A 15,084-nucleotide genomic window follows, 5' to 3' on the forward strand; every position below is an offset into this window, starting at 1 on the left:
CATTCTCAGAACGAGTCAGCTAAGCATTTAACATGTTTAAATTCAATATTTTGAAAAATAATGTAAAACTGCAAAACCAAACAGAAAATAATAACAGCTGCTTTATGTATTAGTGGAAAATGTAAAAAACTTGCAAGGCTTGCAGTTTCTGAACTAAAGCCAACAAAATACAAAACAGAATCATTTTACAAAGTACATTTGGCTCATATATTTAGAATGATGGGTCGAAGTTTGGGGTCTGCTGGATGTGACCTCCCTGTGGGTAGGTCAGATCTTCAAGCAGTGCAGCATCATACTGGGGTGAAACATCGGATTTAAATCGACTGGCGATTATACAGTGACTACTCTTGTAAATGATTACCGTACTGATCTTGGAATTATTCTCGTATATGTAACCGATTAAATGATTTTGAGGATAAATAATATATTTATTTGGAACATATCTTGTCAGTTTTAATTTTAGTGAAGTAAATCTGAAGTATTAGTATTAACAGTATGAATGTTTAACGGCTGAATGTCTGTGAATGAACATGCCTCATGATAAACAGGGCTGATTTGGTGATTTCAACTGGATTATGTGTATGATACTTTGGGAAGGCTGCCTGTATGTGTTTCTCATTTCCAATTGGTCAGAAATTACTATGTACTTAAAAATAACAAGAAAAAGATATGATATCCATCACTTCAGTACATATCAAATATATTCTTGAAAAAATGTTCACTTTCATTTTATCTTACGGATACTCAAGATGAAGTAATCCTGCCTATTGTTTTTTTCAATATTTTAATCCCCCTGTTCTATCAAATGGGCCAAGAATATTGCATAAGAAGTAAATTTCCAAATTCTTAATCATTTTTGCACATTCTTAACAATACCATCATTGTATGTTTTATTTCATATTTCTGTCACCAGTTAAAGACAATCATGGTAATGAGAAACACAGAAGTGAGGACGAGCTAGGGAATGCTTGTATACCATAAACAACAACTGGAAGACCAGTATGTTCAGTCGGAATAACCACCTACATCTTATATATTAGCTCCGGCTGCAATGCAGTACTTTACAAAACCTTTCTGTTACACAGAGTCTAAGATGTCGTGCATCTATGAAAACTCCATTATAAAATTTCGTTTTGAACAAAACAGAAGCAGCCAAATTATGGTCAAAGACAAAACCTGTTGCTGTATGTAAGGACTGGTAATACCATGACTGTCTGGAACCAGGTCAAAACTGAAAGTAGGTATCCCAAATGGGCCTCTTACAAGAGCTCTTAGGATGATCAGGTTTTGGAACTGACTTCTGTGACTTTCAATGAAGACTCCATTGTTAGGGTTGAAGTAGGTTTTAAAGCTGTCATACTAAAAGTGAACACAGTATGCCAGATTGACACAGTGAATCAAGTTCAGCTGTAGGACCCATGTCATTAAGTGGTCTCTGTATCACACATCTATCCCAAACTGTGAAGATGGGAGATGTGATAGTAATAGGACCAGTACTGACCTGTGGAACCAGTATGTTACAGTATAGATGTAAGACATTGGGATAAGAGTGAGTGAGTGAGTATGGTTTTATGCCACTTTTAGCAATATTCCATCAACATCACGGTGGGGACGCCAGAAATGGGCTTCACACATTGTAATCAAATCCACATGTGGGGAACCAAACCTGGGCCTTCGATGTGATGAGCGAACGCTTTAACCACCGAGGTACCCCGCTGCCCTGATTGGGATAAAATCACTTTGTGCAGGTGGGCCCTGGTCTAGGACAGTTTGTATACCAGCATCCACTCAAGCCTTACTCATCCCTTTAATAAACAATACCAGGATATAATTCTGTGTTCTCTAGAGCAGTGAAGTTTTCATATTATTTGTGGACATTTGAGTCAGTGTTTCTAAAATAACTTCATATTAGTTTATCTACACTTAATGTCTTTCGAACATGAATTCTTTGATGTTGCATAAACTGATTAAATTCTGGGATTTATAACTCATTAACTTTACAAAACATGCTTAATATTTTAAAATCATGTTAAGTTTAAACTGTTATAAATGAAGAATAATAGAACAAAGGATTCAAAATGAAACAGAATTCAATCCAGGATGTTAAAGGTTGGTTAAAGATTAGGAAACAACTTAATACAATATGTCCTTGATGCACAGTTGATGAATGATATTTCATTTATGCAAATCTTTTGACAACCTGATGCAGCGAATGCCGGCGAATGGTCAGTCACAATGCAGCTAAATCCCACATTGTCTGCATCAAACTGTTACCATGGTTACCTGAAGGTACCAGTCAGATCACACCTGGTATTACAGGTAGTCCAACATCCAAGCAGTGTATGGCACTGAAATGTTTAGTACCATTGGGGTCAACATAGTTCAACTCTCTCAGAGTATACTATTATGATTAGCAGATTGTCTTTGTTATAGATTATCGTCATCTACAGGTCACTATGGTGAAAAAACTCTACAAGTTATTCTAATTATTGTATGATAAGTAATGAAAATAATGATGAGTTAAAAAGCAACTACTGTCATGAACAGGTGTTTCATATTTCAATTGAAACGAAACATCCAAACCAGACTACTTCTTTGTGTTTCTCATCATCTAACAGTCCAAATTTAGCCTCCATCATAATTTGTAAACAGTATTTACATTCATCCACTTGACAACCTGAGCAATTGTTTCAAATTTCTTTTCTCTGACAAGTCCATCTGAAGCTGAACATAGAGATGAGAAACATGCACAATAATCTTGATGGCCTGACATCACTCACTGCTTCCCAAGAATCATTCACACTCAGCACCCTCTTTGTCCATCTAATCCACCTTGACCAACAACTGTATACAGTTACCATGGTTACCGGTCACTACAGTGATGAAATACTGCTGATAAATCGTTTTAACTAAATTTGCTCGATGACCAATCTCATAACTGAAGACTCATGTTTCTCTAAGTTTCCCTATTTAAGTTGAATCATACATTTGTTACAATATAACATCCTTTAATTCATTTTGCTTATTGATAATTTGATAATTATTGATAATTTCAGGTACAGGCAACAACATGAACCCGTTGGGTACAAACTAAAATCAGCCAGAAGACATTTCGAGGCAAGTTAAAACTTTGCTATGAACTATAATTCTTTATGAAACTGATAACATCCGTGGTTTATTACATGAGACACAATCATGATTATTTAGATTACGTTGTTGACAGTATTCTGACTTGGCATTAGTTTACCTAACAACACTCGACCTCAACAATGGAATGATGACGGTGATGGTGTATCGCTGAAGTTTATACACACTACGTTGTATACATAGGAAATGATGGGGTGTTAGCATGGGATATGATGGGTTTGTCAAGTTAGTAGTGAAGTTTTCCACACCTCAACGGCCTGTTAGGGAACTGGTCGACCACAGCATCCTTAACTTCAGCAAAGTCGGATAATCAAAGACAAGGGAGAGAACTCCAAATTTAATATGAATGGAAACAGCCAATAAATTTGGCAACAATAGGTAGTCAAATTGAGCAGTACATTAGGGTTATGCTTTTTAATAAAATGAGGAATCGTAAAATAGTTTGTGTGTGTGATGCATTAGCAGGAGACAATGCCTGTGGATTCATCATCTGGCAAATTAAAGTATCATGAATGAATATGCTTAATGCTTTAAACACAAAGTATGTGTGCAGTTTCTGCTGATCCTTACAGACTTAAATTAATAATGATCCCTGATAAGCCTGGGCACCCATTGTCTCCACATACTTCTTAACACTTTTTTTGTAAGGTACTCTGAAACTGAAAATCACTAAAAAAAATTTTTTTAAATTCAAATATTCTACTACCCGCTGAAGTACCACACGAAAAACATTCTTTTAACTATTTCCTTAACCATAATCTGCGTTCCCCTGTAATCTTTTCAACAGAATATTCCTGTTCGACATTTGGAACATGTATATCAACATAGCGACTATCCTTGATTTAAGTTTGTCATATCTCCACTGTATTGATAGAATGGCGACATTATACTGAGTAAGGCAGGTGGAGACGAGTGTTGAAGTGTGGGCGTCTCTGTCCATGTTATGGAGTTAGTAGCAAGCCGTGTGTGAGATGCTGGGGTTATATGGGGTGCGATGCAGCAGATGCATACCTCTGTAGTAACTCCTCGTCAACTGACTCTAGTAATGTCCTGAATAAAACAAAATACAACCACCACTGTTAAAACTCAGTCCCTTCAAGTATTTCCCTCTGATAATTCATACACAGGCTTCTATGTCAGCATATCCATGCATAAATCACATCTTAAATGCCTCTGAAAGTTTCTCCCAAGTTTCTAATGTTGAAATTCTAATGGGCAGACAGTATTAATCAAAAAAAATTTTTCAGCAGGGCTTGATTTGAAAGATGTGAACCTACTTGCACCAAGTGCAACCTTAGATAAAAACCTAGTTGCACCAGCCAAATTCCAGTTGCGCTGTTTTTATTGCCATATATATTGAAAGAAATATCATATTGAATTATTTAGACGTTTTATTCAGAAGTTTACCCACTCGAAAATCAACTTGCACCTGGTGCAAGTTAGTCTAATAACTAGGTTGCACTTTGGAATGTTTGGTTGCACCAGTGCAAGTAACAAAGCACTAAATCGAGCCCTGAACAGTTTAGATGTGCAATAGGTATGACATGTCTTATTCAAAATCTGATCTTTACCTTAATATGTAATAGCTCTATGAGAAAGTTTGATGAGCCCTTTACAGAAAATACATTGTTTGAGTTCAGATCTGATTTGAATGAGCTTGTGATGTTGATGACCTGTTGGTTTTGGGTAAATGTCTAAATACAGTAACATTGTCATACCAGCTGTTCCGCAAGATAATTAATAAAGAAAAACACCAAATATTATTTCATCCAAAGAATGTGACATTTCCAGTGTCATCTGCCCATACAACATGGCGTAACTTTCAGAGACTTAGAGGCATATCCTAAACCCATTCTTATTTTAGTGCATTGCATAATAAAAGATAGACAAAAATCAAACACAGAATTGTGAGATACAGTATCAAAGACTAGTGCCTGCAAAATAAGGAAAATCATAGTAAGGGAATACCATGCACACTGGCAATATCTACTGATGTGTCAACACAAATAATTGTCATATTTTACCAGCATGTAAAAACAATAATACAAAAACCTTCCTATATATCATAACTGAGTTAACAGATTACCGAAGTTTATTACAATCAACAACGTCATCTTGTTTACATTTACCAAACATTCATAATTCTATTCAAACACGTGAGTATAAAGAACATTCAAGTATACTGACAAGCTGTTTTCAAGGTTAACCAGATAACACTACAACTATTAGTATTTGTTTACCACGCCAGGAAAATCCTGATAGTACTGTAATCTGATAGTGCATGCTCCATGTCTATCTCGTTACTAGTACAATATCTAGCATGCTGGTGAATATTCATGATGCTATTTGTTACTTCCAGTCCATGCATTAATACATTCATCAGCACAGCATGCAAAACACTACTCAAGTTGATGCATCTTAATGAGACAGATGTCGACATTGTAATAGTCACATTAACACCTCTCATAGGTCTTCAAACAATATTTTACATATCTGAATTCTTTTGAAAATGTTTGAAAATGATAACTACACTTGTAAATGATAAAGTAGATAAAATTTCAAGTTCATTTTGCAGTTAATTTTTTTCACTACATACATTCAACTCTTCGTATCACTTGCTTGATAACGGTGTTTGTACCTGCACCGAAACGACACTCTCATTGCAATAAAGACATTACTATCCATAGAACTTGGCTTTCCTTCATCTTTACAACTTCTAAACTGCATACACACATGCATCAAATGAATCAGGCTAGGTTACATATTGCTTTACCCCTTGATGGGGGAGATATTCATAATATCCTGAGCCCCAGAGAGAGGAGGAGGAGGGAGGCCTAGTTTTCTCATTACAATACCCAGGTAAACCGCTAACCAAAGCAAACATTGGATTATTATTGTTACGTAATACAAGGCCCCTTTTGTATCCTTAATTCTGGTATGCGTATGAATAATTCTCCACCAGCCGTGCGTGATCTACACCAGGAAGTGACCCTTCACACGTCAACTGTCACAATAAACCGTTGTGAGACAAGGTGACATTTACACTCACCTCAACTTCCTTCCTTATAACCCAATAACGGATAGGTATTTCACCAACGTTCACACCAGGAATGTGATGCATCTTTGTGGTTTTGAGAGACAGAAAGCTATGATAAAAGTCTGAGACTTCCCAGAAACCCCATAATTATTAAAACTGAACAAAATCATATTGGTGTTTGCACATCTGTTACAAAACCTTTTTTTCAGCTGTTGATAAATGACCAGTCAGGTCACTATGTGACTGTTTGTTCGTAATATGTCTGGGAGATCTTGTGAAGAAACACTTTTTTACATTTGGTTGTGATTGCTTGGAGACAGTGTTACTTCATAATGATTGACAGTGCCAGAACTAAGCAGAAATGTTAACCTCTAATATTGACAGGGTCCCTATATAAATATACAAATAATGTCCCCATGATCTCAAGCATGGATAGATGTATGTTAGAAGCCAATGACACAGCGAAGCATACAGCGAAGGAAGTATGTACAAGCTGCAGATAAAGTACATACTTAATACTAGTGTTGGGAATTGGTTGAAATCTCACAATTGATGATTGCTTCATTACCAACGAACAATCATCGAAAAAAATTGGTTAGTGTCATTTTTCAGATTTTCCTGTCCAGGTTGTTACTGCAGAAAAGTATAACATGTTGCAACTTGCTACATTAAAGTGATGACTAATATATCATGAACATAAACTTCCTGGAGTCTTAGAGAAATATTTAGTCATGACTTTTCAGTTAGTGGAGTGAGTTTTCTAAGAAATAAACATGTTTTCAGGCCCTGACAACTTCTAAGATATGTTCCATTGTCAAGTATTTCAAAGACTAAAACAGTAGTTCCAAAATCGTTTATGTTCGATTATGAGAAAATGTGATCGATTGCTTGGTCGTTTGGTCACTGCGACCAATCTTCGATTATTTTAATTAATCGGACCACCACTACTTAATACTCTGGTATTGTACCGTAAACCCTACTGACCAAGAACAGAAGCAGCATGGCCACAAATAGAGACAGTTCATCACTGGAGAACTAGTTCTGTTGAACACGTTCACTATGCTTCATTTTTGTGGGATCAGCAAATATCATTTCACAACGTTTTCACACAGACCAGTACCAGTCTATCAGCATCCTACTCAGTTGCTATAGCTGCAGCATCTTTCAGTTTTAGCATCATTAGAATAGACGTGAAGAGCCAGCGTTACACATTATGTGCACCATCACTGTCAGGTATATAGCTCCATTCCATTATGATACAGACAAGGGCCCCCATCCCCCACCCTAGCTCCATTCTGGAAGTCAAGTAACATCTCTATCTCTCCTCTCACCAACCATCCTGACATGGCAGACCAAGTTACTTTCATAAGCTTGAAATCAACAACCAATCACACTGCCTCTTAAGCATAGATCTACATTAGAAACAGTGGCTTTACACAAGAGGGGCATACATGACTTAAAAGGGTACCTAGTATTTACAGAGATGTTTTGCATGATGACTTTTACAAACAAAAGTTATCCATATCATATCAACATTACTTCGAGAATTAAACAATTTAAATATCATTTCACCAGTGAATGACCTTCGCAATTTTGACAAATGACACAACAGGGATAGAAATGCAATGTTTTGAAAGGGTGCCATAGGGCACAAGCCTGACAATTTAGATGTGCCTTTGTAAACATAGGTGTGCCCATACCTTTTGATGATCCAATTACACTTACATCACAACAATTATGGTATTTCAATTAATTGTTTACGAATCAGTAAAGATAATTTTTATCTGTAAACTTGAGAGCAGATTTTTCTGAACACTATGCTGCAATAATAGTTTAGCTTTATTTGTTGTCGACCCATAGATTAACCCATACTATATGTTATCATCCACAATGTGATTTCCTGTTATGCCCAATGGCATTCAAAATAGCCACACCATTGTTAAGCTGTGCATGCCACTGATACACAATTTGATAGGGTGCAAAAGTAGATTTTTAATAGTTTAGTTAGTCAAATTTATCGCATTTTCTATAAAATCAATCATTGGTATCATTTTTTTCTTAAATTTAGTTGTCACGATTGAAAATATTTCACATGTGCCACTTCAATATTTACCGTGCCATAGCACGCAAATTATGCACTATTTCAACCCCTTCACAATAATCATAGATGTTGAGTGAGTTACTTTGAGTTTATCTCAACCAATTAAAAAAAACCTTTGATATTTCAGGAAATCTGCCCTATTGTGACCTGACCAAACACAGAGGTCACTCTCAAGTTCATACGAAAGAGATCCTACACCAAATTCCACCATTACCTATTCATGCCAGCTTTTACACAAGCTTTTCTGAGGACAAGTATACACTTAGTGACCTTCACCTCTGAAAGTCATCCAATCACACTGTAACAAAAATTCTGCAGGTGTTTAAGGGAGATACATCAGGCTTGAAGGCTCCAACTTCTGAGAAGAGCTTTGTTCAGAAAACCAATGGTGGCGATGACACTCAAATTGAGCAAACAAATGTAGCAGTCAGAATTAGACAAGGCTGCTTCATTTCCATGCGATAGTTATAACATTTATCAGTCAGATGCCAGGGATGAAAGGATAACTCAGATGCACTAATAAAGTGTGAGACATTTAGTCACTAAGAACTAAACCAAGGCAATAAATCCCAACTCCACAGAATGATCCACATAACAAGTTGGCTAGCAAACATGTCTAGGATTAAATATTGCTGCCATGGCGAGCCACTCTAGTCACTACCCCCTACACATGTCTCTCCAGACAATGCATATTATGCATGATCCAATACACGATAACAAACATAAATCATCATTCAAACTCAATAACATCACAATGCTTCTGTAGAACAAACATTAATTCAGTCAAACAGAGAGCGATCATTTCTGCAATATTCATACCTGTAATATTTCTCAATGAATTCATACAATAAGGTAAATATGACAAGCAATTATTCTGTGATTTAGAAACCATGATTGCAAAATGCACCGCTGAAGCTAAAAAAAGATACAACAAAATAATTGTTTAATACAGCATCCAGATAAATGCAATCATTTAAGAAACATTCCCAGCATTGAAATCATCCAAACAAGCATGACAATGCAGGAGTAAGCCGTCATGAACATTAAGTCAGGTGAGCTACAACCGTCACCCATTTCACCACCAGCCTGGAAGAAGCCTTCTGTAAAGCCAAATATATTTTGAAAATGAAATTCCTGACCCTCATTTCACATCAAACATGCATGTGTAGTACTCACTTTTTGGACAGGTCATCGTCGGGCCAGGGGCGTGCTGTGTCATACTGTTCATCCTGCAATCAGTAGCATGGTGTCAGGAAAGTATTACATGACAATATGCTATTTCCCAGACAGGACAGGCACATTGCTATTGACATTCATCTGCACATATGACCATTACTAAAACTGCTGTCAGTTTGTTAACAAAAGGTTTATTAATTATTTTATATATTCTTTCTCTTTAATCAGACGTTGAATATCAAGACATGTCATAGAAGATGCTAAATATGGGGTGTATTTTTCCTGCTTTCACATGACAAGAATTCGACTGGATTCTTTGAACAAATATGCTGAAAGTCTTCATTTCAGATGGCAAACTAGGTCATCATGGGCATGTTAATAAACTTTATTAGTTTCATCAATCACTTTTAGGACATGTTTTGATAAACAAAAGACTTTAAAAAATAACAACCGAAAGTCTTAAGGGGGACAGGATTAAAGGTCAGATTAAGGTCATCAGGAACAACTAACTGACCAAGAGTAAGTTCATACTACTGGCAACATGACAGATATACAGTAAGTAAATATGAAAGAATCAGGACCCTTATTCTCAAAACATTTGTAGCTCTAAGAATTCTTAACTTTGATCGTAGCCAGTGTGTTAAGAATGGGCTAAAGAAGTTCTTAAAACGTTTTGAGAATAGCTAGCCAGGTTATTTCAAACATTAAGGGTAATAAATAGCATTATCACATGGTTATTTCAAGCCTGAAATAAGAAACATCATACTTTGATGGACCTAAATCAAATGAAACATTTAACAAGTAAAAGCTGATGGCAAACAAAGCCCATGCAGTGGTCAAGAGCTGTTCATTTTGGCAAACAAGTTGACCATTTGTTCACTGGGATTTAATTCCTATTTCCAAGTGGCAATAGGTTGTTACAATACTTACCTACAAAAATTACAATAAAGGAAAAAACAAAAACAAAAATTTGAAAAGTGTCAAATCATGAAATTCTGTGAACACGAAGCTCTCTCCATGAGTTATTGATTTCTGGTTAATACTTATACATTATCTATTTGGATAAATCTTGAATTCATACTTTCTAAAAAATGGTGTTTCATCCAATGAACACATATTCCACTTGAAACAAAACTAAGGTGTTGTCAATTGCTTTAAGCAACAAAGTCGATGAGGCAACAAAAAGACATATTAGTAAAAGCTTGAACAAGCATTAATATATACAAAGCATAGCTAAATGACGTTCCTGAAAGAGGTGTTGCATAAAACAGAATGCTGGACATTAAAACAGTGGATAAGGTAAACCATGTTATAACATGGTGAAGATGCCATCATCAGGAAATACTGTGATAATGATTGTCTAGGACAAACTGATTGGACTGACTGACTGAGTTTAGTTTTATGCCGCTTTTAGCAATATTCCAGCAATATCACGGCAGGGGTCACCAGAAATGGGCTTCACACATTGTGCCCATATGGGGAATCGAACCCGGGTCTTCGGAGTGACAAGCCAACGCTTTAACCACTAGGCTATCCCACCGCCCCAAACTGATTGGATGATAGCCTAGTACAATGAAGGTTCAAGGTCTGTGGACCAACTTTCAGTGGGTGGGTGAGTGAGTTGTGTTTGACACTGCTTTAAACTCTATTTCAGTTCCTGATGTGATGCAGATTTTAGACGTTCACCACCTTACTTGGGAGTGGTGATAACAAACCAGGAATACAAATTGGTATAAACTTTTGCTTTTGAATTTTTATTAGCAATCAGAAGATCACATCACGCCAAAGGGACAACTCGGCACCAAACATTGCGGTAACAACTGAGACATTATTTACACAGAGTTGATTTTGATCATTTCTGGCCTAGAATCTAAGGAATCCTCTTTGTGGATTTACACAAAACTTGTGAAAGAGTATATTGGTGAACATGGATCAGGAAACTACAGGACCTTTGAATTCACATATCCAATTCTTAAATCTATTCCAGGAAGCCCCAGAATCTGAATTAATGCACTTTTCAAACCAGAAATGAAAAGAATTTGAGGGATTTTCAAGCATGTATGAATCCTGAAGGGTAACGGTTGTGATCAACATGAATCTGCATTGTGTATATTCTCAGTCTATACTGGAGGTAGGTATGAAGCAAGAACAGTGAGAGAGTGAGTTAGGTTTTACGCCGGTTTTAGCAATATTCCAGCAATAATCATGAGGGGGACAACAGAAATGGGCTTCACACATTGCACCCATGTGAGGAATCAACCCGGGCCTTCGACATGATGAGTGAATGCTTTAACCACTAGGCCACCCCACTGCCCGAAGCAAGAAGAAAATGGGACTGTGGACAAAGGATCAAGCTGGGGATATAAGATACTGAAAGTTAAAATGATCTCTCATATCAGTCATCGCTCATATAATAAACTGGAATAAAGGCTTGGAAAGATTAGACACCAAGTAGACATGACAGATCACATCAGAATCCCATATAATGAACTGCAACATTTCTAACCTTCATGTGAACTACTTGAGGAATGCTGGGTTAATTAATGCATTATCACTGTGTGATTGCGATGGGAATAAAGGTTTCAATTTCCAAAAGCCACAAACTCTACAACACAATCCAGCATACTGGGAAATTATTTCAGTTCAATTACCATGGTAATGCAGAAATCAGGGATGAGAATGGGTACGAGTGAAAAAGGAAGAAAATGAGCTGAGGTCTTGGGGGCCACAGGTCCCCATGCCAGATCCAAGATTCACAAGAATGACTACAGCAGCGCGATCAAATCAGAGATCCGCAGAAACTTCTCATCCCTGAGAAATATATAAACAGAAATTTTGAAAGACTGCATGTATCAGGGTCCCTCGTTCATGAAGGCCATCAGTTACATGATTTCTAAATAAGGACAACGACAAAGACCATTTTACATATTTCCTTAGTTTTGAAGCAACATATAACCAAATAATATGAGCTAGGGAAATTGAGGAAGTTTAGGGTCAAACCAATCTAGCGTACCACAACAATGTACCCTCAGTAGTACCCGGTACAACAATGTACCCTCAGTAGTACCCGGTACAACAATGATCCCTTCAACATGGGTTAAGTGGATGATATGTTAACTGCAAATCTACACTAGTTCCTACAAACTGTCCAAGCAAAAAACGGCACCAGACACAACCTGAGCAACTGAACACCCATAAGATGCTGGGCTAAAAGTCTGCTTCTCATGCATAAGTGTCAGTGTGACCAGATCTAGACAAAACAGCAAACAGCATTACATGTGTACAGTCTCTGCTCATCTCCCAGCCTTGGGCAAATTCGTAATCAAAAGCTTCTGCACCCTGCAAAATGTGCAATGTCAGTTTAACAGTAACACAGCGATGTTTCAACATCCTTATCATTCTGATTCAATCATCACAGTATGCGGTAATGACATGAAAGGTCAATAAATCTCCTAATTGGATACTGTTTCAGGAAAAATTAAAATATGAAAAGTACAAAATAAATATCTAAATTGCACTAAAAACATAATTCCAAATATGTACAAAATGTATTGTGTGGACTTTAGGTCCAACAACAAGATCAAAGAAATTTATATATTTACATAATAGAACAATCTGAAAGAACTTTTTTGTTTGATTTCCCCACCAACCAGAGAGTATTTTTTACAAAATAATCTGTGAACCACCGAATAGGGAAAATATTACTGCAGCTCATGTTGAGTGTAAAAGGAGGATATCATATTAGTGTAGGCAAACATCATTCTCTCTTGTTAGAGTGCTGATGTACCTGGCCATACATTCATCATTAACACTGAACTCTGGTAAGACTGAAGGCTGAACAAGTTATCAGATTATCCAATATTAACTACTGAGCATAGTCAGGTACATCTAGGATTCGAACCCATGATCAGCAGATCCTGGCAGGACCAAGGGATGCAACTCTTCACACTGCCAGGCTGTGTTTGTTGTTAAGTTTAGACAGATAACATTGTTAGATACCAAAGCCTGTATATCAACAAACTCATTTCATAGTTTCATGCTACATGCAAGGATCTCTTTCTGTAACTGAACTTACAAAAAAGTTACCAGGATCTGATATGACATTACTTGGCAAAATATCTTAAATATGCTATCAAAACTAATTGGTAATTACTTCCAGCACTCTTAAATATTGTCTGAATAAGCTGAGTAACAACAGCAACAATTACTGTCAATACTGACTTAGTATAAAAAATTCATGAACTATCTAGACTGGTTACACTGTCAATATTCCTTTCATTAACTGTTCCAAGGCATTCATGCCACACTCTCATGCTTCAGATTGTATCAAGTCAAAAGATGTCAGTCTTATCATGTTATTATTCAAAATTGAAATTGGAAAGAAAACAAGTACATACCTTGGGTGAATCAAAATTCAAATTCACTGAAATGAAATACAGGATATCATTAAGCACTGGATATGTACACACACATTTAAGTCATTCATGTTTCATAATGCCAAGTTGAGGCCTATATAGAGGGTGTTCTGGAATTGAGCTTTAAAGCTTCAACAATCACATCATCACCGTTCCTTGACAGTGTCTGTCATTCTCCAATCATAGGAAGTTTGGCAGGAAATGTAATTTACTGTACAACTGCAGAAAAACTGTGGAATTTGGGCTTTTTATCAATTAATACACTCACTATAATTACTTTCAAGCTGAATGATGTCCACGGATTTAACTATGTGTTTCAAACATACAAAAAAATAATTCTCACTTTTAAACATTCTTATGGACATGTGACTACAGAAACTAATTAACATCGAACAATAAATAGCAGTGATGCTATTCCTGTCTACTTTTCAATGTCTTTTTTTCTTCATCAAATGGCAAATTTTCATTATGAAAGTTTTGTGGCCTGACCTCTCAATCTACCTGCTATGAGAAGTATGGATTGCCAAAGGCCATTTCTTTAGAGATGACAACATACTGACTTTATGGCTCACCTTTCAATTCGATACTATTTGTAGCTTGACTTTGCGAGCAGTTTTCTTGGATGATATCCTCCGTGGTGCATCCTGTAGGAACTGGAGAGGGACAACAAATATAGAACACAGTATCTACATGTACTGTATACAGGCTATGTTGACGGCCTCAGTAACATCGTTAATAGTTTCCCGTCTCACCAAGTAATACTCTGGAGATAGGACAGATGCCTGAATGATTGAATCTGAATCAGACAAACCATCTATTGATTGAACAAGTACCTGTGTATACACTGTTATACTATCCATTCAGAAATCATTCATAACTGTACATCACATGATCATCAACCACTTCCCAAGCAATCACCTGAATATGAGACAAGTCGTGTTGCATAATGCAGGAAATCTCCATTATAATATGTAACAGTTACGGCAAACCATCACATTAATATTGCAGCAGTGGTAACATACACTAAAATGGTGCTCATATATACAGTAGAACATGGATATAGCGAACACGGATATAGCGTACAAACGGATATAGCGAACAAATTTAAAAGTCCCGTCAATAGTCCTTTATAATATCATTAAAATTAGACGTGAATAACGAACTCGTGAGTAGCGAATTAACAGCTATAGCGAACTGATTTACTACCC

The 15,084-nt window shown here is 36.6% G+C and overlaps 1 protein-coding gene across 1 annotated transcript in view; it reads right to left on the bottom strand.

Annotated features, from left to right (window-relative positions):
• LOC124285372 (mitogen-activated protein kinase kinase kinase kinase 5-like) overlaps window positions 1-15,084 on the bottom strand; it is a 92,654-nt gene that overhangs the window by 61,122 nt on the left and 16,448 nt on the right. The window contains 5 exon segments of the mRNA XM_046721593.1: window positions 4,159-4,197; window positions 9,462-9,514; window positions 13,859-13,884; window positions 14,449-14,475; window positions 14,478-14,529. Of these exon segments, the coding sequence (XP_046577549.1) occupies window positions 4,159-4,197; window positions 9,462-9,514; window positions 13,859-13,884; window positions 14,449-14,475; window positions 14,478-14,529 (197 nt within the window).

This window comes from Haliotis rubra, unplaced genomic scaffold (assembly GCF_003918875.1).
Source record: "Haliotis rubra isolate DU_JTF1 unplaced genomic scaffold, ASM391887v1 Scf36, whole genome shotgun sequence".
NCBI classification, from domain to species: Eukaryota; Metazoa; Mollusca; class Gastropoda; order Lepetellida; family Haliotidae; genus Haliotis; species Haliotis rubra.